This window comes from Acomys russatus, chromosome 15 (assembly GCF_903995435.1).
Source record: "Acomys russatus chromosome 15, mAcoRus1.1, whole genome shotgun sequence".
NCBI classification, from domain to species: domain Eukaryota; kingdom Metazoa; phylum Chordata; class Mammalia; order Rodentia; family Muridae; genus Acomys; species Acomys russatus.
Window position 1 is genome coordinate 33,011,663 of NC_067151.1, and position 27,714 is coordinate 33,039,376.

General features: G+C 34.8%; 1 protein-coding gene across 6 annotated transcripts in view; it reads right to left on the bottom strand.

Annotated features, from left to right (window-relative positions):
* The window catches only part of Nbea (neurobeachin), a 657,568-nt gene that overhangs the window by 396,087 nt on the left and 233,767 nt on the right, over positions 1-27,714 (bottom strand). For 4 of the 6 annotated variants that reach the window (XM_051157179.1, XM_051157174.1, XM_051157175.1 and 1 more), the window contains 3 exons: positions 10,642-10,750; positions 3,383-3,535; positions 2,130-2,298 (listed from right to left, as the gene is read on the bottom strand). The exons of 1 other annotated variant lie outside the window; for it this stretch is intronic. In XM_051157179.1, the coding sequence (XP_051013136.1) occupies positions 2,130-2,298; positions 3,383-3,535; positions 10,642-10,750 (431 nt within the window). Of the gene's footprint in view, positions 1-2,129; positions 2,299-3,382; positions 3,536-10,641; positions 10,751-12,787; positions 12,894-27,714 lie in introns of all 6 variants that reach the window. One more of the 6 variants, XM_051157176.1, reaches the window with a different exon arrangement.

A 27,714-nucleotide genomic window follows, 5' to 3' on the forward strand; every position in this document is an offset into this window, starting at 1 on the left:
TACACAGAGGAACATGGAAGTGATTAGGCTAAGGTAATGCAACGGTCCTGCAACTGGCATTTAGGGAAGATAAACATTATCTGTTTCTATTAGTGATACTATTGAAATAACTGATAAATTCTGGATGGAGCTTTTGGATTAGAAGCAGCACTGTATTAATGCTAATACTCTGATATGCATGGGTACCTCACTATAATTAAACAGAATTAACTTTTACCTTTGGGGAAAATATACAGGGAATCATTTAGGGTAAGAAAACATGTTTTCTATAATTTATTTTCAACAGACACAAAGAATAATGTACATACTTGAATGTTTCACAAGAAGAGATAATGAAAATGACAAAGAATGAGTCAGCATTCCAGCTATCACGTGAGGGGTATACTAGTTTAATAAAGTAGAATAAAAAGATATATAAGCATATTAAATATGTAAGCATACTTGAGCTTTCTTATGTAAGTATTAGTACATTCTTTGTGTTATAAGGTGGTAAAGCTGAATGATAACACAGTTTATTCATAGTGAAGAATGCTACAATTCAGCCTTTCAAAAGGAGTGTTCCAAGGCTCTAAGTCACACAGCTGTGATTCAAACTTCAGAGCTGTTGATGTGCAGCTTTCAGCTATTACTGGACTAAATACGGATGGTATTAACAACACCTACAGTGTTATGTATGCATCTGAACACATTAATATGTCTCTACTTATATTGTACATAGCTAATTATATTAACAAAGAGTACTCAACAGAAACTGACTCTGGGCATAATCAACTCAAAAGTCAGTAGATAAACTCTGAGAGGACAGACCAGACATGACCATCAGTTATTGTCAGACAATTACTGACTCCCATCATAAAATAAAAATTATGACTAAATAATATTAATATACTAGTGCTATTTTTCTTCTTAAAAAGAGGTTGCTGTAACTATAATTTTCAATATTACTGTGAAAATTCTGAGAAAATCTCCATCACACATTTCTGGAAAAAACTTAATATATTTTTAATTAGTCCATTCTTGTCAATTCTAAAGAAATCAGACACAGTTACATAAAAAGGAATAGATTGCCATTTTTATAGAATAAAAATTAAATCATAACAGGAAGCATGATTAGAAGTGGAAATAGGTTGATTCTGTAGAAAAGCTTAACTATTTTTATGTATCAAGGTACTGACAGAGAGCAAAAGCTGCACTTCCTTTTGTTTTTGTTTGGTTTTTGTTTTGTTGCGTTTTTTTGTTTTTGAGGGATTTTTAGTTGTTTTGGTTTGCTTTTTTGTTTTTTTGTTGTTGTTGTTTGAAACAGGTGTGTAGATTTGGCTGTCCTGGACTCATTTTGTAGACCAGGCTCAAACTCACAGCCATATGCCTGCCTCTGCTTCACTGAGTGTTGGAATTAAAGGCATGTGCTGCCACACCCAGGTGTAAAAGCTCCTCTTTCAATAGTGCTCCTTCCTGTGCAGTGGACCATGGCTATTTCTCTTTGAGATTATTTTACAAGTGTGTTTTTGTATAATTAGAAAACATGGCTATATTCTTAAAACACAAAAGCAATCATATGAAAATTAAACTAGTTTCTACTCCACTCAGGTCAAACAGCAGTTTTGAAATGAAAGCTCAAAGCAGTATAAGGTTCAAAGTACTAAAGACTGATGGAAACCAGCTGCATTTACACAATTTTAATACTGTGACTGTAACTTCCAGAGCTCCCATAAAAACCATCTCATTTAAAACCAAATGCATTTAAAAATGTGCTTATCCCCATGTATTTTAACACTATGACACTCTTAATACAGCTAATTTATGTGTGTATGGAGTGCACACATGCCACAGAATAAAGGTGAGTGGACAACTTGTAGGAGCCAGTTTTTCTTCCTGTCACGTGAAGCCTGGAGATGTAATTCATGCCATCAGGTTTTGAGGCGAGTACCTGCAAGCACTGAGCTGCTTCACTGACCCTAGACAGCTTTTTTCTTTTTTTAACCATGTGCAATTTCTAACATAATGCTGTAGCGCATATGACACCAAAGAGCTAAAGGATAACTTTGTGGTAATGCGCATTTGTTCACTGTACTGGGGTCCAGGATCTAGACAAACACAGAAAAATGGAAACGAGGTCACAGGGTGCTTACCTAATCCTTTAGGTGTAATGCCACTGCTGTCAGCAGGGTTAATGACCCAGTAGTAATATTTCAGTGTGTGCATTAGCTGCAATACGGTTCCAACTCTGCGGATGGTGGTATAGATGGTAGCAGTTCCAATAAACTCAGCAGACAAATAGGTATATAGGGAAAGTTGAACCTAGTACATAATTAAAAGTAAGTTTAAAGTGTTTATTAAATATAAGTTCAATTTTATTCAAGGGCAAGTTAGTAAAAGACAAAATATTAAAATTTATTATGTAATTTAAAAATGTTTCTTAATCATCAGTTATCTTTTAAAAATGAATCATCAAAACAAATATGCCAATAAAACTGATTTCAATATAGATAATCCACATAGCCAAATTAGGAAACAAGGTTCTATAGCTAATGACAATAGCTACTTTCAATTACAAATGATCCTTTAACTTAATCAAGGCTAATCTTATAACAAATAAAATGATGTGGCAGTGGCTGGGGTCTAAAGCTCCTAAAGAAAGGAGCACATGCTACCCCAGAGGAACCGCTGCAGTATATCAGAGAAAACATCCACTGCCATGCACAACACTGCCAAAGGCTGTGGCTCCACTCTCTTCACGTACTGCTACCACACAGAGCTATCATTTAGATGGAATGCACAGTGATAAGCAGGAAGAACAATCATTAGCTGTGAATTTAGTGCCATAAATAGTGAGATAAGATGTTGAAAACAGGAGTTAAACATTATTCACTCAATTGTATAAAAGATTTAAAAGCTGTAAAAGACAATTCAAAATCACTATATCCCTCAAGTTAGGTTAGGTTAGGAGGAATAAATTCAATTACTTGATATAAGGCTTTCTTTAAATTTCTAGAAAATAACGTAGCTTATGTATATGCTTATTTAAAAATACTTAAATGTCATGGTAAAATATCTAAGTTCAAAATAAAAGTAACTTCCCAGTCTTAATGATCACAGTATTCTATTACCTTTTCCTAGTTTTTCATCAGTATACCAGATTCTCTCTGTTGACAAGGAATGAATCATATCTAATAACATTACAACTTAGTTTAACGTTTAGATATAGTTTCATTTATTACATTTACATATTCAAATGTTTATCTCTACTTTATATTGACTAGAAAAAAAGCAAAACACGTTGAATGTTTTCTATTGACTACATTAGATCCAATAACTACACACTGTATTAACTTTACTTCCTAACATTAAACTAAAATTAAGTGAAGGAACCTGAAATACAAACCTTTGCAGGGGTGTGTATCCAGATGGCGGGGTTGAATAAAATGTGGTCACATAGCTGCTTCAGTAATGGTGCTCCATGAGATAAGCCATCGAGGTATTTTGCAAATGATAAAAACTGCTCCAAGACAGCTCTAGTTATGTGAACTCTTGATGACTACAGATAGAAACAGAAATGCTATCTAAAAATGTCTCTGAAAACAAATTATATAAAAATTCAAATTGTCTCTAATAGTTTAAATTAAAAGCATAACATTGTATATTGTCTCTATTAGTAAAATGTAGTTATATGACATTTTATGATTTTTTAAGTGAAACCTTGTTATCTAAAGCCCTAAGATGTTGCAGGTAAGTAACTCCGCTCAATACAAAGTAAACTAGGAGTAGACTCTCAAATATGACAACAGATCTTCATCACTATAATTCAAAAAAGAAAAAGAAAAAGAAGTACTTTCATTCAAAATTGTTCCACAAGTACAGTAGAGCCCGCTGTTTTATTCCTCTATGCCTTTTCAACACTGACAAGTTCACTAGCTTCGGCACAGACGTGCCTGGCCTGGCCACCATAAATCAGACTTGACTCTTCCAGACACAACATTCTCATCTGGCTTTCATGGTCCTCAGATGACTCTAGAGACCTCTGCTCAAATATGACGTTCTTACCCTCTTTTCACTACAAATTATGTATCTCCTTTGATAACACTGAACTTCTTCACTTAACACTGTCTCTATGCAGAATACTCCCATCACAAATGCTCCACTGTTAACACCTATGTATGACTTAACATTAACACAATAAACAACACACCTTCTGAAACCCAGCCAGTTCTTCAAGACAGTTTGATAAAGGGGACACTATTCTACACAACTGCTCAATGTTTAAAAGACAGCCTACCCAAAGTGAGATGTCCTATAAGGAGTCACATGCATTTTGATAGCTTATAAAGGGAATAATGCATTTAAAGGTGCTCTTTAACAAAAATAGCCAATCAAATACTATAGTAATGTTTTAGATAGACCAAGCTAAATAAAATTCATTATTTTATCTAAAAGTTTTTACTAAACGCTTTAATTTACATTTGATTTCTGAATTATATTTTTGTTTGGCCAATGCTACCCCATCGTATAATTTCAGACAAAAACGTGGTAACAGAAAACAGATTGTTCTTCGGAAAAGTTGATAATCTAAACTCAAACACCAAAAGCCTGCCAATGCCAGCAAAACCATATTTACCTGAACTTGCTGAGTGCCGTGAAAGGCACCCTGAGAAGCATCGCATGGAGCCTCTGTGTGACCAAAGCAGAGCCCAGGCGCTTGTCTTCCTACGCTCATTAGTGCTACTGGAGAGTAGGTTTAGATCCACACTTGATATTTACAAACATTTTTTTAAAAACTTAAATTTACTGGCTACTTAAAGTTTGCCCATGTGTAAAATGAACTTTCTCTACACTAGCATTCGCTTCTGCCGGTGAGGTACTTACTTCTTGTGTCTCAGATCCTCTAAGTAATCCACATACCTATCACTCCTTGCGAAAGAACCCACAGTTATCTTTTCTGTTCTCATCTGTAATTCCTCAGTAAATGTTTAACTACATTCATATGAAATTTAAAAGTGGACAAGATCAGAAAAGATTACCTGGGAAATTAGAAAAAAATAAAGCTCTCAAAGTGTTTATTTTGATGAATTGCTTTTTTTTCTAGTTAACAAGTTGTTTTTATTTTTATAGGTAAAATCATCTTTAGATGAGATTAAGGGCCAAAGACGTAGCTGAGTTGTAGAGCACGCCTACACGCCTACTCCGACATCATGTTGAAGCTTTTGGGAACACACACACACAGACAGACACACACACACACACACACACACACAGATTTATATGAGGACAATTAATAGGACCAAATCTTAGGCAGAATCATCACAATGTGAACATGGTAGAAATGTAAACTCTGGTATGAGGCCCAAGACATTACAATATTTTAATTTTTTTACTATTTTTTGGACAATTTTATGTTTTTACAACATGTTTTAGTCATTGTCACTCCCTATCACTGTGTTTCACTCCCCTCCTTCTTATACAAGGTCAGGGAAGCCTGCTGTGAAGCTGTCTTCAGGACACGGCATGGCCAACATACTTATGAAGAAGTGCCCTACGGACACGTTGTAATCTCAGCTAAAGGCTAAGGGAACAGCCTGGCCAGAGAGTTATTGCAAAAGAAAAGAAAGGAAGAAGGCTGGAGAAAGAGCTCACTGATTATTCATCCAGAGAGCCCAGGTTCAAGCCCCAGCACCTACATCGTAGTTCAGAACTGTTTGTAACTCCAGTTCCGGAGGATCTGGCACCAGGTACACAACTGGTACACAGATATACATGCAGGCAAAGCACCCATATATGTAGTGAGTGAGTGAGTGAATGAATAACTGAAACAATCTTTTCAAACCAAAAAAAGGATGGAGAAAAGGGCTATGTAACATATTAACTGTATACATTAATTTTTTGGAAATAGAATATGAATTATTACAAAAAATTACAGTGTCCACTTGAAAGTAACTTATCAGCAAATAGTAGCCCCGGATGCTATAAGGAGAAAACTTAGGTTGGATAAAGGAGTATTAGCCTACCATGTACAGGATGTAATAGTTTAACAGAAATGTTTACTGTAAAAAACATTCAATAATGAAAACATGCAAAATTATATATTGTATAACTGTATGAATTACTTTATTGGTAAATGTGTCATGAAATAATTGAACCTTAGTATAAATTTTGCTTTTCCAGGATACCAAGGATGAGATCCACCAACCTAAATATATTAACTAACCGATGTTGGACAGCGACAACACTTATTTCAGAGACTCAACACCAAACTATAGCATTACAACAAATACAGATGCACAGGTGAGCAAGACTTAGACTGACTAATAAAGTAACAGGGAAGAGCTGTGTATGGATACAATAAAGGAAATGTGTCTCTCTACCTAGATATGAGGGTCTACTTGTAAAGGTACAAAGCAAAAGACCTTTTTACACACAAAGGAGAACAGTTGTGGAGTGTCGGGAGACAGGACAAAAAAAGGCAGACAGACCTGGTATCTGATACCACTTAAGACTAAGATAACAAGCCTAACACTCGATACACTGTTTAGAATGCCCTGTAACTTTCCATAGCCTATCACTGTGTTTGGAAATTTTTCTTGCCTGTTGGTTTTCAGTTAAAAGTTTGACTATGATCCATCAGCAGGTCGTTAATAGACAGAAAGAAAATGACATGTGGACACTGTTGTACAAATCAAATCAACACACTATTACTTTATTAAAGACATCAATCCAGTCAAGCACAACATTCTTCTCCGAGTTATACTAAACAATCATTCTTGTCACTCTCTAGATCTAACCAAATTCCCCTAACAATGCTTAGAACTTACTTCTTATATAGCACAATATTACATTTTTGTTAATAACTCAAGTTGAGTGTGCTGCCAGCTCCCTGCCCAGATGAAGGCCGAAAAGCTATTGTTATTATTTAGACATGAAGTATTGTTGAGTCTAGTGTACTCAGGCCTTTGTCTCTAGCTGGAGCACTACTATAAAAGGTGATACAAAGTTCAGCATGAGGTATCTAACTGGAAGAAATGGTCACCATAGGCATGCCCTAGAAAGATGCAAATGACTCAGGTGGATACAGAAGAAAAGTAACAGAAGAGTTGAGCAGGGTACTGCAAAATACCAGCATGTGCATGCACATGCTTATTGCTAGAAGAAAGGCAAAGAGGGGTAATACAGTGAAAAGAAGGACAGTGGCAAAATATGGTATCAGAGGTATGAGGTAAACATTTCAGGCAAATAAAGCATAAGATCATTTAAAGAAGTATTTAAGTTTAAGTAAAGGATGGAATATGTAAATATACTGGTCAGTTTTAGCCATCACCCTGAAACAGCCTAGAGTCACCTGAGAGAGGAATCTCAATTGATGGACTGCCCACATTAGACTCCTCTGTACAGATACCCATGAGGGGTATGTTGATTCTTAATTGATATAGGAGGATCCAGCCTCCTATGAGAGGCACCATTCCCTGGGCAGGTAGTCCTGGGCTATAAGAAAACCCTAGCTAAGCAGGACTCTGAGCCATCCATCTAGCCAGCTGGCATGCACTCCTTCAGGTCCTGCTTCAAGTTCCTGTATGAGTTTCTGTCTGACTAACTCAAAGATAAACATCAACATGTAAACTAAAATAAACTCTTTTCATTCCTAATTTGCTTCCGGTCACTATTTTATCAAAGCAATAGTCTAAAAACTTGAAAAGCAATTATTGGGATATGAGAATGATGTTAGGACTATGATGGTATCCATGGATGCAATGAGAATTGGGAATAAGAAACAGCAATTGGTTCTACATATATTCTTAATTTCAAAGATGTATTTATTGTATTTTTGTAAAGGTATGTTTTGCCTACATGTATATATGCGTATATATGTGTACCATATGCATGCCCAGTGCCCAATAAGTGCAGAGAGCACAGTGTGGGTACTGGGAACTGATCTTGGCTCTTCTGGAAGAGCAACAAGTGTTCTTAAACATTAACTCATCTCTCCAATCCCTCATTTTGGATATATTCTGGTGGCTAAAATACAAGTGTCCAATGTTTTAATTTAGTGTGAGAAAAAGCAGAAATTAATGTCTTAGGTTTAGCTAAATAGTAATAATACTGACTAGGATAAAAAGGAAACCAGGAACACAACCCTTGACACTATTAATGATTCTCTGCTATGCTTACAGACAGGAGCCTAGCATAACTGTCTTCTGAGAGGCTTCATCCAGCAGATGATGGAATCAGATGCAGAGACCTACAGCTAAACAATAGGCTGAGCTCAGGGAGTCTTCTGGAAGAGTGGGATGAAGAATTGAGAGAGACTGAAGGATCAAGGACACCCTAAGAAGACCTACAAAATAAACTCATCAGGGTCTGTGACATCTCAGAGAGACTGAAACACCAATCACAAAGCATGCATGGGCTGGACCTAGGCACCCCACCTATATGTAGCAGATGTGTATCTTGGTCATCAAGCAGGCCCCCTCATAGTGGAAGTAGGAGCTATGTCTGACTCTGTTGCTTGCCTGTGAATCCCTAGCCTGTAGCTGGGCTGTCTTCTCAGGCCTCAGTGGGAGAGGATACGTTTGGTACTGGTGCAACCTGAGACGACAGGGTGGGTTGATGCCATAGCGGGGACTCTCCTTCTCTAAGGAGAAGGACAGGGAGAAAGGGGAGAGGGGCATGAAGGTGGGAGTGGTAAGAGAGGAGGAAGGGGGGTTTTGTTTAGGATGTAAAGTGAATAAATTAATTACAGAAAAATATAAAAGGAAAACAATATTAGAAAAGTAAGAAGCAATAATTTGGTTAATAAAATATGTGGAGAATACTTGACATCCTACTGGAAGGGATATGAAAATAATTACTATCTACAGGATAACAAAAGCAAGCAAATACATAATCTCATCAAAAGAATTACAGGAAAAAAGTTTTCAAGAATAAGGCCAGCAGTTTGAAGGCAGTTTTCAGAAGTACAGAAGGAAATAAAAGAAGATAAGATTAGAAAAATGAGAAAGTGACACAAAACTGAAGAGACACTGCTGGAATGTAATGCTGCAGCTGGTATCAAAGTGAAGAAAATTTAAGTAACCATGCAACAACACAAGGTCAGTGGTGAAAAGGTGTTAGTAGTATAAATGCAATTATGGTCATTATCAGAAAGCTTTATTGGAACAAGAGCGTATTTATGAGTAAACAGACTTTTTCTCTTTGAAAATTCATGAAGATGGTTCAAAAAGTAAGAAACAAATTAGAATTTCATTAGATCAATAGAAAAAATGATTTAAAATTCAGTATGATTATGACAAAAAATTTTAAATTGGGAAGCAATTTTTATTCGGGTTTTGAAAATATTTTATAAAATCTCATCTATTGCAATAGATTATATTTTAGATTCTAACTATTAAATATGCTATGATATAAGTAATAATAGGTGTCTGTTATTCAACTTCTAGTCAACACTGCACCAGAAGTCTCTGATAAGACAATAAAGCAACAGGAAAAACAAAAACAGTTATCAAAAAAAAAAAAAAAAAGAAATTAAGTCATCAATTTTCATGATATTACTCTACAAACAAAAATTTAAAGCATCTACAAAATCCTTTAGTTAATTAAAGAATAGCAATACAAGAAGTTTGCCCTTATCACCAATTCTTTTTCTATATACATGACAAGTCAAAAACTTAAAAAAATTAATATATGAAATAACATACTTGATGGAAATATATATATATATATATCAAGAATCAGGTAAATTTTCAATACATAAAAATAGAAGAAATCCTAAAATATTAAAAAGGTGAAACCAACATGTTAACAGAAGGATTTAATAAGAATGAAACTACTTGTTTTGTGGTGAAAACTGATGAGTTAATGCAGATGAAAATACAAAGACAAAAAAAAAGAAAGAAAGAAAGAAAGAAAGAAAGAAAGAAAGAAAGAAAGAAAGAAAGAAAGAAAATACAAAGACAAAAGAAGCAAGGCAATGGTAGAAAGCAATAATAAAGATAGATGACTGTATGATCAGCTATCAAGATGTACCAAAAACCTATGTAAAAATTGTATAGTGCCGAAAAAGAAAACAACAAAATCTTACTGTCATAAGGTCCCTGTTTTACAGCAAAGATAAGTAGGAATTATCTTTACAAACAAATGGATAAGCTACACATAAGAGCATGCTCTCAAAATAGGGGTCTATTCCAGCAAATCCACTGGAGACAAAGTAGTTCAAGGTAAGAATGCACTGAATTCACCTAATCAGCTGGAATCTTAGCTTATTAACATGGCTCACATCAAATTCTGTCCCCTTGCCCTCACGACTACTGGTCACTGCGAGGTGTAGCTCATGCTGTCATTCTCTGTAGCATGAGGAATATATTTCTAAATTGGGTTTTCTTGAGACAGAGTCTTACAGTGTAGTCCAGACTAGCCTTTAACTTGTATCTCTCCTGCCTCATCCTCTCTAGGCCTCCAAGAGAATTTTTCGCCATTTTCTATTTTCATTCACAATTTCTTAACACCATGCCAATACTTACATTCAAAGCATGATATAAAATGTTCACTAATTATCAAACAATATTACAACTGAACAATTAAAAGGTAATAATATTAGTGATTGTCAACTGTCCTGTGACTAAAGCTACACACAAAAAACCATCAAGATGCACCACTTACCTTTTCAAGTAAGTAGCCAATAACTAAAAAGCCTTTTCCACCCAGCATCTGTTCTTGCATGGCTACTGAACTTTTAAGTAGTTCAACGAGGAATGCCAAAAGAGTAGCACTGTGAGTAAAGTACAAATAATTTCATTTTTTAGTCATTAAATATTTAATAGAAACAAAGTCTTCCATTTTAATAATTTGTTTGCCAAACAATAACAACAAACAAATTAATTTCTCTTTTGTTTAAAAATGCCACATGGCTTTTTATTCTACAAACATGTATCTTCTCACAAGCAAGAGAAAATATGATTAGTTTTATCTTTTAAGTTAAGAATGATAAATTAGAAAATAACTGTATAATTTATATTTCAGTTAAGCATAAAATGTATTTATACACATATAAAAGCATATTTCCTACCTTAAATGAACTTGACATAAGAAACATACCATTATTCTATATATACAAATATATGCATTATTCTATTTATAGTATCTATTATTGATAAGCAAGTAATTGATTTATGAAAACCAGAGAAATGTCACATATCACTTATGTCCACACATGCCCTCAGAAAAGTTCATGAGAGCAAAGCAAAGAAATGACTCATGTATTATAGAAATGAGAAGCTGCTAAAATTAATTACATATTGTACACAAACACATAAATCAGATAACAGTAAGTTCCAGACAAAGTTAAGCACTGGTCTGTACAGTGAATGAATAAATGAGGAAACAAAGGAAAATAAATGCAATGAATTGGGCTTTGATAATGTATTTCTTCATAAGATGTATAGTTTCAACCAGCAGCACTGACACATACGCATCAAAATATACACCCTTCATTATGTGTGCTTAAGGCAGTTAAAATAAACTGCCATATATCAGACTTTATCATGAACTGAAATAATATCTATCTGAAATGTTTTGTAATATACTTTAAATCACCTATTTATAATAAGCACAACAGTACTGAATCTTAAAAGTAAGAAAATTTTTATAGTGAGGAAAGCTCAACAATTACCAAAGAAACCTACTTAACTGGATTTTGACTTATTTTAGCTCTCCTGGTTTCAAAAGGATTCATAATGCATTTCTCCAGTAATTTAGAATACTTATTTATCCACTTATTTATTTATTTTGCTTAAAATCACAAGTTTTCTTGTAACAAGAAGCAACAGCAAAATAATCATTACCATTATTATAAAAATTGATGGTTGAACAAACTACTTGATATTCTAAAAGCATACTACCCCAAAATACAGAACTTCATCACAGGAAATAAAAACTCAATCACATTAGCTAGCCCTACATTCTTAACCACCCCCAACACAAAGATAAAAATTAATATGACCAATTAGTGATACTCTTCCTACTTTGTCCTTAAGCCAAAGGTAGGCATGCCTAAGAAAAACACAAATAGCAAGGGATCCCCTGGAATTCCATAAAGAAGCGATTAAGCAATCTTGTTGATTTTTAAAAATCTAGTTCATTTTAAATAAATTGGGTCAACAGTCAAGTCCACTTCACAAATGCCTGCTTAAATCCTCTACCACACGTAACACTTGTGTTTAAATGTTTGAAAATAAAGAAAGCTATTGCATAGATATTCCACAATTTCCAAACCTATTCATGGAATTTCACCTACACATGGATTGGGTTCCTAAGCATCAAAGCTGTCAAAAGGGAAGACTCAAGTCTGGCTATGACACATTAAGAAAATGCAGAAAGTACTCTTTGAGAAAGTCACACACATTTGTAGAACCACATAAAACTACAAGGAAGCTGTGGATGTTTATAAATCTTTCATATCACAAGACTATCCATTTGCAGTCATGTAATGTGTGAACTTAAACCTCTAAATACAGTGGCACTCCAATGCAAAAACATGATAAATTGGTTATTATTCCAACTAAACACAAGACCATGCTGTCCAAAAAACATTGATTTCACTTTGGTATTACCCATGACAACAGAAAAACTCAAATGCATTTACTAACCAAAGTAATTTTAATTTATACCTAAAACCAAATGCAATAATATTACCAATCTTTTCAAAAATAATCTTTAAAATACGGTATTTTTGACATGTTGGACTTAATAGTAAATAGATGGCTATCTTTGAAGAGGTACAGTTTCAAACATAATTTAGCAAACTTACCAGTAACTAAAATGCATCGGATTGCTGCAGGGCTCACAATAAACTTGCAAAATTCTGTGTACTGCCATACAAAATTTCTCTCCATTCTTGCCTATTTCCAACTCCCCTAGATACAAAGGCAAATATAAAGGATACTTCAGCCCATTCCTATATCTCCTGCATTCTACTTCCTGTCTACAACACATCAGTTCATGTGCAGAGAATCTAAACATATAGGCTAAGCCAGAAGGCAAGCAGCTCTGTCGGCTAAAACTAACACACCATAGAACACACTTGTGCAAACTCCAGCCTCAACCAGGGACAGACTGTCAAGAGGGCTCATTGGCAGGAGAGGAAGTACTGAATATCATGCAGTGATATAAAATTGTTACCCTTTTCAATTAAAAGTCCTGTGATATATTGTTTTCTAAGTTAACAATCCTACTTTAGGAATGATTGAGGATTTTAAATCATGTCTCCTCTGAAGAAAAATGACACTGATAAATCTACTATGGGACAAATTCCTTTGAAAACTTAATTACTATCTTCCAATTTTTAATAAGCTTTATGATTAAGCTAGCAACTAATATTCATGTATTATTATGTATGAGGTCTAAATGTCAGGGGGTGGGAGAGGTGGCATGATACCAGTAACAGCTCAGGACATTTTTGCTAGGGCCTGCTCACCATCTTAGTAGAAAATAATACAACAGTCTTGATCAGCATATGAGAATATTTAGTTAATATATACTGATAAATAATTTTAAATGAAAATATATACACTATAATTTAATTCCATTAAAATGTGAGTACATACTGAGATATTTCCACTGCCTTTTCCAGTTAGTGTCTCAAAATAACTAATACCGACTATTCGTTGATGGAATTAAGAAAGTTTTATTATCTTTGGGGACTTTAGTATTCAGATACACAAGATATTGCAAATATCTGCCTCCTTCGTAAATGAATTTAGGAGGAATGAATAATCTATGAACATTTCTAAAGCCATCCCATGTAAAATAGAAGATAAAGATTTGGTTTTTATATCAAAACAAAAAGATATTATACCTTGCTTAGCTTTCCAATTAGATTTCTTATTAAGAAGAATGTAACTAACCTATGCAAAAGGTTTGCTGAGATTCAACACCTCTTATCTGCCTTTAAAATGGCATATTTAATATCTTAAAAACCACGCATGCAAATGCATATCAAAATAAATTCAAAAGTAGGTTAAGTCTCAAGTAAGATTTAAGATATCCTTAGGAGTAAGAAATCTTTTGAAATTCTGTTTTCATCTCTTTAACCGCCTAATATTTATATCTACTAAAATCTTTCAAAGACTATTAAAATTATATAAAATACTCACTAACCACAGATTCTGTGCTATGACTGTCACCACAATATACATAAACGTGTACTCGGCTAACTGAGACTCCAAGCCAAGAGGACCATTCTGTTTGTAGGGTGCAAAAAACTGTTCAAGGCTGACCCAAGGAACTCCGTTCGACCCTGCCACAACCTTCAAAGGGGGCTGTGTTCCAGGGACATAAGTAAAAGAAGAAATGCTTGGCTAGAATATGTAAGGCCATAGATCTAATTCCCACTATCTAAAAAGTGTATTTAAATATTAAGAATCAATTTATCAGAAGAGGTAACCCTTTGACAGTTCAAAATGAGAACAGTCTTAGCCAAATGATTCTAAGTGCAAGTACAGTTAACAGTTTTTGAACCTGGTGTTCCTAAAGACATCACCTCAAGGACCACTGGGTGTGGAAAGAAACACTGACACAGGCAATGCCACCTTACTCAGCTTCAACAGCATATGAAATACCAGTAAAAGGAAGGACAGACGGAGAGCATGGTGATAGCATAGGCTATCTTTTGGGTATCTTTTGCCATGAAATCTCAGCTCAGTATTTCAATGTTTTCCTTTGGGTGATTTAAACATACAACTGCCACCGCTGTTACATATGCTTAAGAGATTTTGCATAGCTTTCTAAAACTCAAGTAACTAAGCATTCATATCTTCCTTTGTTATAGTTTGCAATTTTGTATTTCAACATCTTGTATCTAAAATACAAAAGAAAAACTTCAAAGTCTAAAATTTTACTATTTAGATGTATCAATGAAATAAACAACACTGTTAAATGTATACATTGCCTGAAGAGGAGCTCATCAGTGAAAAGCACTGGCTGCTCTTGCAGAAGACCAGGCTTTGGTTCCCAGCACCCATATGGTAGCTTATCTGTACCTCCAGTTCCAGGGGATCTGGCACACTCTTCTGGCCTCCATGGACACCCACAAATTAAAATGTCCTTGTTTTCACCCTTCTGCTTTGGGGTCACACCACCTCAACACCTGTAACGTAGCAAGAATGCTTCTCTGTCACTACGACTCTGACTTTTTAGAAAGTCATGTTAAAGGGAAGAACGTATGTGATTTTGCAGGGTTCCCTTCCAGACTTCCACATATTACCCAATTTGAGATTCATCCCAGTAAATAAGTATATTCAAGTTGTTATTAACTAAAAAATATTTCATGGTAGAAACTGATGAGTCACTTTGGACATCCATTCATCTCAGGAGAGCACTAGGGTTATAGCCTGGCAGTGTGGATAAGACAACTACAAAGGCACACAGGAATGTTTGTTTGTGAGTAGTTTCTTTCCATTCTTTTCTCATAAATAAAACCAAGGAGCAGGAAGCTAAACTATACATGTATATGGCTGATATTATACATAACTGTCAAACCATAACACAAAAGGTTGTACCCTTTGGTAATCCAACTAATACTAGATTCTGGTTATGTGGCACAGCTTTGCTAGCATTGGCCACATACTTGCTTTTTAAAAAAAATTCTGGTCATTCTACTAGGTGTGCAGTAGCCCACTATGAGTTAATCAGGTTGAAGCCCTTCTTGAGCTACTCTGACACATTCATTTTACTAATGTGTCTAGTTAAGTGGGGTTTCTTTGACTGTTTTTTTTATTGGATTGTTTTTATATTCAAGGGTTGACAGAGCTTTGTGTTCACTTGAAATAAACCATTCTTCAAATAAGAAATTAGCAATTATCTTTTTCCAATCTGTAGCAGGCCTACGACCTACTTAGCTCCAAGTTCTTGGCCCCATAAACAGTGCCAAGCATGACCTCAATCTTTTGGAGTGGATTCAATCAGAAAGGGGTTGGTGATTCACATTTATGCCACTGTTGAAGCATAGCTGAGTAAGACTGATCATTACTTTTCTCCTCCAGTAGAGAACATAGCACTTATAAAAGATAGCAAGTAGGGAAAAAGCTTCTGAGTGAGTACTGGCTTAATTTGTTCATGTTTTATGACCCAAGTATATGGTGTCTTCAGCAATAGGGTCTTACCAACAAGTTTTGAAGGGTAACCAAGAGCAACGGCAATGACCTATAATGTTTGGAGATTATGAGAACCCTATGGCCAACAAATCAAAAGAAGGGAACCCACTCATTCACCAGGGTTTTTACTTGATAGTTATGGTGTCTTGAAGAGGCATTGTTTCCCATATGTATGCATTTTAGGAAGTTTTACAGAAGAAAAAAGTAAAGCTTTTTTTTTCAAACTGGTAAAGCCACTCTGGAAATAAGTGAGGAGGTTCCTCAAAAAGCTAGTACTAGTCCTACCATATTGTTCATGTCAACACCCTGTGGTGGTTTTAATGCTTCCCATAGGCTCCCATAGGCTCATATATTTGAATGCTTAACCATCAGGGAGTGGTGCTATCTGAAAGGAATTAGGAGGTGTATCTTGTTGGATAAAGTGTGTCACTTGGGGTAGGTTTCAAATGCTCAAGCAAGGCACAGTTCACCCTCTTCTTGCTGGCTGTGGATCAGGATATAGTTTTTTCAGCTACTCTCCAGCAACATATCTGCCTGAGTGATTTCATGCTCCCTGACATGATGATAATGGATTAAATCTCCTAACTGTAAGCAGGTCCCAATGAAATGTTTTCTTTTTTAAGAATTGCCACAGTCATACTGTCTCTTCACAGCAACAGAACACTAAGACAACCACCTTGGGAATATACCCAAAGGATACTATATACAACTCCAGAAATACTAGCTTATCCATGATTAGGGATGCTCTGTTCACAATAGCTAGGAAACGGAAATAGTCTAGGTGACTATCAGCTAAAGAATGGATAATGAAAATGTGGTGCATTTACACAATGGAATATTACTCAGCTTGTTAAGAAAATTAAAATTGTAACATTTTCCAGTAAATGGGGTGGATCTGTAAAACATGATACTGAGTGAAGAAATGCAGACCCAGAAAGATAATTGTTGTATATTTTTTCTCATATGTGAGAGCTGGTTTTGACATGTATGTTTGAACTGGAGTACCTGCAGAAGTCAGGAAAACAGTAAGAGAGAAAGGAAGAAGGGACTTTCAAGAGACAGGAGACAGAATGCCGGTGGTATGAAGGGGCATGGGTACAGATAGGAAAGGTTAAGTGAGAAGGGAGTGTGGAGGGGCATGGAGGATCATTTCCACTAAGGGCCTTTTACATTTTACCGAGAGCAGAAGAATTGATTCTGAAGATACAATGTGAGTATTTTCTTTCATTAGTTTTGGTGTCATATCTAAAACGATTTTGTCCACCCTGTTACAAATGTTTCCCCTTATATTTCCTATTTTGTAGGTGCATGTTCTATATTTAGAGTAAATTATTTTTGTTTTGCTTTGTTTTGTTTTTAGTTCATTTTACCTGGGATACATTATAGCTTTGACAGATGACTGGGGTGTATGACTATTTTTTCCTCCTTATTTCCAAGTGCTTTTTGTATCTTCACATTCCCCCCAAAATCCGTGTTTATATGTGTCTTCATTATAACTTTATAGTAAGTCCTAAAGTTTAGACACTTTAGCTATTTTGTTCTCCCACATAAATTTTAGATTCATCTATTTGGCATCAATGAATATATTCAGAGATTCTGGCTGGTGTTCTATTAAATCTACATAACAACTTAATGCTGTTTTCACTCTGCTTAGTGAGTCTATCCACAAAACTTCTGTTATTTTCCAGTTACTTAAATACTGAATTTATTTTACTAGCAATTTGCAGTTTTCAGCACCCAAATCCTATACATATTTCATGTATTTTATATTTAAACACTTAAAATGTTGAAATATTCTTTTAAAAAAATCTGTGGGGTGTGTGTGTTTGTATGTGTGTGGGGGGGTGTATGTGTACACGTGCGCTTGCGTGCTTGTCTCCCTATCTCAGTGTGTGTATATGCATGTGTATGCAGTTACATGAGAGACCAGAGGCACTAGTTCCCTTCAGCTGGTGTTACACAAGATTGTTAACCACTTGGTGTGAATGCTAGAAACCAAACGTAAGTCTCGGGTTGTCTGTAAGAGCAGTATATCTCCCTAGGCACAAAGCTACCACTCTACCCTGTGAAACCATTCTTGAAAGAAGTTAATTAAGTGCCTATAGCACTTAAAATAGAGAAAAATAGTTTAAACTTGTTTGGGAATATTTTATCTTACAACTTGCTAAAGTATATAAAATTACCAAACTGAAATTAGAATTTCATGTATTCCTTCAGAATTTATATGTAGCAATTCATGTCATCTTTGATAGTTGTAATTTTCTGTTTACAGTCTCTGGAAGTCATATTGGTTTTCTTGTCTTATTGTATTGACTAGCACTCCTGAAGTAGATCAAATATATATATTTATAACTGCACTGGCCCAGAGAAATGTATCTTTCCCTTTCTGGGCTTCACTGACACTTCCGGCTCTAGAGTTACTCTTTTCACATTGGTTATCAAAAAAGGCTGAGACTTATTTCCTCCCTTTTGTTTCTCCCTAACTCTTCCCATAACCAGTGCTACCAGCAGGAAAATTGAGACAATTAAAAAAAGATAACTCAGAGTGATTTGTCTCTCCTATTAACGGTAAAGAATTCCCCTTCGTTAGGTTTGGCTGCTATAGTTTGGGCTCCATTAGTGTCTCTGCCTTTGCTGAGGTGAAACTGATTGCTAGAATTTAGAACACAAAAGTACAGGATTCAGAAAAGAAAATACCAAGTAACTTCCATACTAGAAATAAAGAGTTTCTCTTAGATATAATCATTCTCCTCTTTCTCTCAAAATACTACCCCCACGCCACTGTCCAGGTGTCTAGTGCATGTAGCTCATCCTTGAGAATATAGAAAAGTCATAAACTATAGTGAACATAACACTAGCTTAAAGGTACTATGAAGTCTGCCCTTTTCGCTCACTCTACCTACTACTGTGTACTTTTGAGAGCTCTCAAATAGTCAATAACTGTTCCCAAATACACAATTTTATTCTTGAATTGAATGACAGAAACAGATAGAATATGCCTACTATAGGAATTGTTCATTCTTACTGATTTAAGTGAATCTTCCAACTAATATGGTTCAACATATTGCGTGTGCTAATGGGAAACACCAGTAATAAATAGTACCTCATCATTGGTTAGTCAAGTGTATACAGTGTCACAGTGTCAACAGCCTTCAGATCCTTTCATAACACCGAGCTGCAATTCTGACCTGGAACTACAGCAACTCACAAAATGCAGCAGAGAAGAAACTGAGCATGCCAGAGAGGATACTAGTTATTACCAATTCCCATGTTAACTGTCTTCATCTTCTATATACAGCCTATATTTCCTAGTTCCAATATAGTCAGTCAGTCATCAATGAAATGAAAGCCTAAGTCTCTAATGGGATACAAAGGTAAGTGTCCATGTACAATTCTCTAACCTCCTCTCCTAAAAAAATAAAAAACATGGGCTCCTCTGAAATATGAAAATGAGATTTAAAACTCTAAATCCGTGAGTGAACTGTATCTTTCCACATTAACAATATACATTTCCTGAAGAAAGCCAGCAAATTTCATGTATAATTTGACACTGCATTTCCTATTCTAAAACAAGCTGGTCTTAGAAAAAACAAAACACTATATAATACTATGTACTTCAAAGTTTTGTCCCAGTAGTCTCTCCTCACTTAATTCTAATTCTTCTTTATCTTTATATTATATACACCAGTATATTTGGCTCAATAAACCCCAACAACACCAAAGTCGTCCTAATTTTTACAGCACTTTGCAGAAGCTATTCATAATAAGCAGAGACCAAACGCTTTACCAAACATACACACTGATTCGTGGAGGACAGAAAACTAGATTATGTATTAATGTTTACAATGTATTAATGCTGACTCACAAGAACAATGCTCAGTTATTATTTTCAACCCCTCCTAATTCCAAAACAGCCTTTTTTTCCTTCTGTAGCTTCACTCAGTAGGTATAGAAACAAATGATGAAGAGCAACCTAACTACAAATCCGAAAATCCTTTCCAATGCCCAACCAATATAAACCTATTTTCCTCTCTGAATTGCATTATCCTTATTCAATGTTTCCTATCAGCCAGTTACTCCTGCTGTAGCTAAAAAACAAACAACAAAAAACCCAAACAAACAAAAGTCTGACCACTTGATTAAATCAGAAAAGGCTGCACAAACACCCCCTTTCAAAAATCTTCATGTGATTTTTATGTAAACAGACTAAAGTTCGTAAGAATTACTGGCTACAGGTGGTTCTTACATGGATCATTTGCTCTTACATGAAAAATAGAAAGTTTCACTTTGAAGAATCTATCCAAATCATGAAGTTGAGCTGTCAGTATGTATGTATTTCCTTGTTTATCATGACTTGGCTGTAATATTGATGGATGTCGTAACTCCTTTTAGAGCTCCAAAGTTATTCACAATTTTCCAAAATCAAGGAAACAAAAATTTGCTCATCTACTGAAATAAAATTTTCTCAGCATGTTATTTGGACTACATGTTAGTCAACTTATATAACAAATAGTTTCTCCCTCCTCTAATTGTTCAGAAGCCACAAAGGCATTAACTTCGGATCACATTTTTTCTAGGTATTAATAGTTCCCCTTCTGAATACTTTTACATAAAAGGTGTAACTGTACATAGTAATGGAGTCACATGTTATCTTTCTGTATGTGTTTAACTGTGTGATGTTTAAATGAATGTAAGATATTTACATCATGTATCACTTATACTGGTAAAGGCATTCATGGTCCCTTCTCTTAGCTGTCCTATCTAAAGTCATAGTACCATGCAATATCACACCAGAGCCTCAAACCCCCATCAAACTGTAACTCAGTACATACTGATCCTACTTTCCCTGTTCTGTTCCACTTTTAAGTTCTAAATTTCCTTACGTGAAACCAGGTACCAACTTCAGTAGAGATGTTGTTAATTACTGCTTATGTTTTAGATGAGCCACAAAGTTTACCTATAGAATTCACCAATTGCTACTAGTTAATACTTTTTAAATCCCCTTTATGTTATACATGGAGTTGGTAAAAAAAAATGTGATAGAGATTATAGGCATACTGCAGAATTTTTCTTGGGTCACTCAGGCATGTTCATCATGTCTATTGTATTTAGCAGATATACAACTGAGGCAAGCATGTTAAAAATAAGCAAAAATCAATACATCAAATTTCTTGGAAACTGATGAATATTCACAATTAACTTATCTCCATAAAGAATTGCTCAAAAATGTAACTTTTAAGAGATGCTTTGAGTCTCTCCATCCACAGAAGCTGTCAATAAAAATAAATACTCAGATTCAAAGCAAAAGAAAGTATCAGAAGTGAAACAAATTTAAGGTTTTCATCAAACTATCATAGAAATGTTGAAATGGAATTAAGAAAACAATAAATGTCTAGGATTTGTATAGAACTTCAATTCTGATAGACAGATGTTCTAAACATTTGTGAGATAGAAAATTACCAGAAAAAAAATAAGCTTCTGTTATTATTCAATGAATTATTGAGCACTAAGCACATACATTTTTTCTGTGTCCTTGGGAGCAACTATCTGCAAGTCTGTTTTTGCCCCATTTACTTCGAACCATAAATGAACAATATCAAGACTGTCTTTTACATGGACTCCTTTATAAGTTTGGGTGGGGTGACCGGTGCAATGATCTACATTCTCACAGTTTCACAGTTGATCCTCATCAAGGTTCTACTGCGACTTAGAGGGTGGGCTGTATGTGTCCTAGTCACAACACACAAGATATGGCAGAATAACCGACAGTACCTGACACCACGTATGCCTGCACATAACCCTTGTGCAAGACACTCATTTCACGGGAACTAATCAATCAGTACAACTTCCCACACTTGAATTCCTGACCACTAGTCTACTAGATATCCTTCAGCCCTCACATTTAATTCAACTATGACTGTACTATATTAAATTGATAACTAGTAAACCTGGCTTTCAGAGTTACAAGAAGTTCATGTCAAATCTGCAACTGCTTTGAGGCTAATATAACCTCAAAGAAGAGAGCACCTCCACAGCTTTTCAGCAAGATTTCCCTCTGTCTTTGCCCTACAGTGTCTTGTCTTTCCATCTCAGACTGAGTTATCATGTACGAGTAAGAAATGAGACTGAAAAGCAGATGTGTTTCCAAAGTCATATCAAAGTCATCTTTCCAAGGCCTTCATGTTTCTTTTGTTTTCCTTTTTTTAATATTAATTTCTTCAAATTACATCTCAGTTGTTAGCCCATCCCTTGCATTCTCCCATTCCTCCCTCGCTCCTGCTTCCCCCCCATTCCCCTCCCCTATGTCTGTGACTGAGGGAGACCTCCTCTCCCTGTATATGCTCATAGGGTATCGAGTCTCTTCTTGACGACCTATTATCCTTCCTCTGAGTGCCACCAGGCATCTCCATCCAAGGGACATGGTCAAATATGGGGCACCAGAGTTTGTGTGAAAGTCAGATCTCCTTCTCCACTTAACGGTGGAGAATGTCCTGCCCATCGGCTAGTCTAGGTAGGGGTTCAAAGTTTACTGCCTATATTTTCCTTGACTGGTGTCATAGTTTGAGGAGGACCCTAGGGCCCAGACCCGCCTGTAGTTTTCCAGGACCCTCTGGATCCTTCTATTTCCTCATTCTCCCAGGCTTCTCACACCTAAAGTCTCAATAGGATGTCCTCCCCTCTGACCCACTTTCCTGATAGGTAAAGTTTTCCATGGGGACGTACCCTTTGGATTAGTGTCTCGATATAAGTGAGTATATACCATTTAACTCTTTTTGCTTCTGGGTGAACTCACTCATTATGATAATTTCTAGTTCAATCCATTTGTCCACAAATTTCGGGAATGCCTTGTTTTTAATAGCTGAGTAGTATTCCATAATGTAAATGTACCACAGTTTCTTTATCCATTCTTCTACTGAGGGACACTTAGGCTGTTTCCATGTTCTGGCTATTATGAATAAGGCAGCTCTGTACTACAGAGCAACAGTAATTAAAACAGCATGGTACTGGCAAAGCAATAGACTGGTGGATCAATGGAATCGAATTGAAGACCCAGAGATGAATCCACACACATTTGCTCACTTGATTTTTGACAAAGAAGCCAAATCTATTCAATGGAAAAATGGTAGCATCTTTAACAAATGGCCTTCATGTTTCTAAATGTTAGGTCATCAAGGGAGTAATTCTCAATGTTACCTGGAATAACATGCGTAACAGATGAGCCACAAAGGAAAAATATTAACACATTTTACTTTGGAAATAGCCAGTGGTTTTTTTAAAATGTTTTTATGATATCTGGCTCTAAGGTGTCCAAAATTTTATTTGAAATTGACTTCCTTACATCAGGAAACCAAGAGAAAAGGGGACATTTTGTTGTTCTGAAAATTGCAGTACACAGAAAAGCACATATCAACAGATTAAGAGTTTGCCCAAACATAATGAAAGACATAAGGTACTAGCAAAGGGTCACTACCACTGATGCTCTGCAAACTGTAAGACCCTAGTCACAACCAAGTTCTGAGTCTTCCTGACGAAAAACTGAAAAGCAACCAAGCATTAAATGAGAAATGAATAACTTATGGAGCCCCTCAAATCTATGAGGGATTTTAGAGATCATTTTAGATCAGGCTAATAACAAGACAGTCCTCTTTCTAGATAAATATAACAAAAAGATTTCCTGCCATCTATTATTTCCATGTGCTGTCAATGTGTTTCATTTCAAAGATGGTCTCCTTATCAATCTAGTAAATTTTTTGTAAAGGCAAACAAGCAAATTTGACTATTAAGTGGAGCAATGTGTTCTTCCATAAAAATATAAAAAATATAACAAGGAAATAAAAGTGAATGAAGTATCTTTGTAAATAACAAAGTATTTCAATAAAATTTAAAATAAAATCACTTATTTTTTATATTTATAATATCGACCTCCACTAGAAGAAACAATCATATATAAAACAGGTTTTACTTCTTTGGCTTAGCACATATAATTGCATGCTATTGTTTTTGACTAGCTCGATTAAAAGCCCAAAATACAAATCTAACAATTTTTGTACAGCATTATATTTTGCAGAATTAAAAATCATAAACATTTTGTCACTTGTATGATCCTGTGATTATTCACTTTCACTGTCCATCATCCATCAACTACAGTTAGATCACATAGCTCAAGAATTTTTAAAATATTGTATTGGACTATAGTTTACAAATGATAGTGTCTCATTTTCATCAGGTTTTACAGAAAGAACGTATTGCTGGCACTTAACAATCGTGTGTGGTTATTTACCTTTGAAAAGTCTTTAGTAACTGACAATGAAAGTGTCTTTCAGATGGAACAGACATGACAAAAGTACTCAATGAGTATCACATACAACTTCTACCAACTCATGACCAACCCCATGATCTGCAATCAAAGAGTACAGAAGAGAGTTGACACCAAAGACATTTACCTTTGCATCGCATAATTTCTCATGAGAATTTCCAATGTACTTTTGCTTCATAGAAAAAAAATGAGCTTAAATCACTAGTTTAGAAAACGTTTATACTAAGTCATACAATAATAAAAGAATGTTTTGATTATATTGCCTAACATTTTAATTGCCCATTCTTATTTCAACATATCTAATTTAATCTGAACCAAAGATATTTGGAAGTTTTGTTATTCATGGGGATGAATAATTACTCAAGGAAGTTAATAATTTTAAAAGCATGAATTCCCACCAATATAACACATTGGCTTACTTTACTTACTGAAGAGCAGATTCCTGAACAATTACTACATGTATTGCCACAAGCTATTTGACTCTGTTCTGTACTATTCACCCACAAACCTATTACTGATCAATTCTGGAGCCAATGAAGGTTACACCTAGGTATTTTCTTTAAAAGCAATCAAGACAATTATTTCTGGAGATTAAGTTTTATAGGAAAAGGCAAGTCCAATGACCAATGTAAGAAAATTAATCTAAAAATGTTCCAGTTTCTGAATCTGGTGTTGATTTCTAAATTGTCATCACAAAAGCAAGAACTCAAAGTTCAAGTCCTATTTCAATACTTAAGTAGTTATCATAACATAAATAACGTCATTAGTAGAAAGAAGGTCACATGTAAGGTAGCATGAGCCTTTGGTACATTATCTTAAAAGAAAAGGTGATACAGAGTGTTGAAAATACAAAATCAAAGTGTGAGAAAACTCTTGTAATGTCACTTAGCTCATTCACCCTAATTAGCAAATCCAGAGGGCACAATGGATCTACCTACAAATGTTTTGTACCTATACTGAGGAGCTCTAAGTCCCTATTATTCTAAGGTCATAGTGGTATGAACTGTGGTGTGAAAGTGTTAATAACATACTGTAAATAGCACTAATAATCAATATTGAGTTCAGGATTTGAATTATAAATTGAGTGACCTGAAAGTTCAGGAATTGAGTAATAATAATGTAACATTCAGGATAAAGACAGAAAATTCATTCTGCAGAAATAGGTTACTCTGCCAGACACCACAAAGTAAGCTTATCCTCAGTGAGCGATTTTAGCATTGCATCCACTTATGCCGAACAAAAAATGGGGCCACAAAAACAGTAAAAACTTTATAAAAAGGCTTCCATGCTTGCTTACTACAAGGAAAATAAAATGCTTCAGAAATAAACAAATAAACTAGAGCACAACCTTACTACAACTTAGCTCAATTTCTCTTAAAAGCCACTGAAAATGAGAATTTATTGTAATTTTGTTGTATAGTTATTATACAAACATTTATAAAGGTATACTGAATTTCTGTTGGAAAATTTTTAAAAATTTAAATGATTCTTATTTATTTGAAGCAAGTTAATGCTGGCTAAAGTAAGATAATACATCCTACTTTAAGGTCCTACTCATCATTATGAACCAATAATCATAAAACAAGAAATTCTATAAACCTTTACATAAGTAAAAATCTGTATTCTAGACATGAGAAGGAAATCCTGTGAAGCAATTTGCTTTTAGCATTTTATGAATAAATGGTTCTCTTGCTGACACAATGTATTATATCCTGGTCTTTCAAAGAGTGAACATTAAAAGACTGTACAACAGACTGCACATGTTTATGAACAGCATGCCTCAGATATCAAGGACTTTGCAATGCTTAGTGAAAAATACTAGGTAAGAATTCAAAGGAGCACACAATAGAATCCCAGTGTCTTAGACGTAGATATGCATTGTTATTAAAGAGGACTGGAATACTTTTCCTATGATGTTTTCTATCAGCTATAAACTAAAAACAAAATGTCCATCTTTTATTAAGTTAAAATTAGTAATTATGAGGGGGAAACTGAGATGGATGATAAAAACAAAGTATAAAACTAGAATGTCAACTTCTCCATTTTCATCTCCTTCATGAAATAAATAAAACTTAAACATTAAGATAAATATAAGCACTAAAATGAGTTTTGGATTGAAGCAGAAAAAAAGAATTCTCAAATGTTACTTAAAAGGCCCAAATAATCATTACATGTGGTATTAACACTAAGATTTTATAACAGCTATTCATAAAGCAAATATTATTATAATAAATTTATTTACTTACAACACCCCAAACTATAATTGTAATAAACCTTCACTGAGAAATATGATCTCTTTGCGATTAAAATTATATGAATTCAAGGTAATTCCTAAGGACTAGTTTAAATAGGAAGGCATTTTCTCCTTTTCCCCCCATAGCATTTAGTGTAAAATATAGATCACAATGCATCACACTCCTCTTAGGTAATAAGTAACAAAATATTTTTTTTACTAAATTCAGGATCATAAAGCATGGTTTCTTTAATTTTGTTTGTCTTTTTTTTTATCCTAAACTGATCTATGAAAGGATCAAGATAATAAATAATCACTTCAAAGTAACAGCCCCAAAGGACACAACCTCAGTTTTCATTTTCACTTCAAAGCTTTCAACTTTCAAAATTCTAACATTTATTTTACAAAAAAGATAAAATAAATAAGCACTAAATGTCAGAACAATTGAGTAACAGACTTATAAATAACTATGTGTCTTACAAAATGACAGTCCCAATACAGGAACAACACCACTACCAACAGTAACACTAACACTGACACTAATACTGAAGCCTTCAAAGACAAATCAGCTAATTTGAGGAAATCATGCCTTATATTTTACTGGATCTGAAACTTTTCCCACAACTTCATTCACTAGTTTTCCATTAATTTAAAATGCAACAGCCCATTTTAAAAAATAGATATGTATGTGTACACACTCAGCTCATGAAGTCTTTATTATTTTGGACTGAAAAATAATGTTTTTCTATATAATTTGCTCTTGAAATCCAAAGCAGAGGCTATATAATGCTAAAATTTATCCTCAACACTGTAGAAAATATATAAAGCACAGCTTGATATATATGGTATTTTTGATAAAATAAGGTAAGTTGTAAGAAGTAAATATGAATTCAACATCATTAAAAGGCATTTCATTTTACCTGAACATGAACAAATCACCCTTTTTGTGTCCCTCAAAAATGAACTATATTTAAAGTAAAGCTCATGTTACTTAGTAGTGTTCGAATCTGAGATCATGATATAGCACTGTAAGC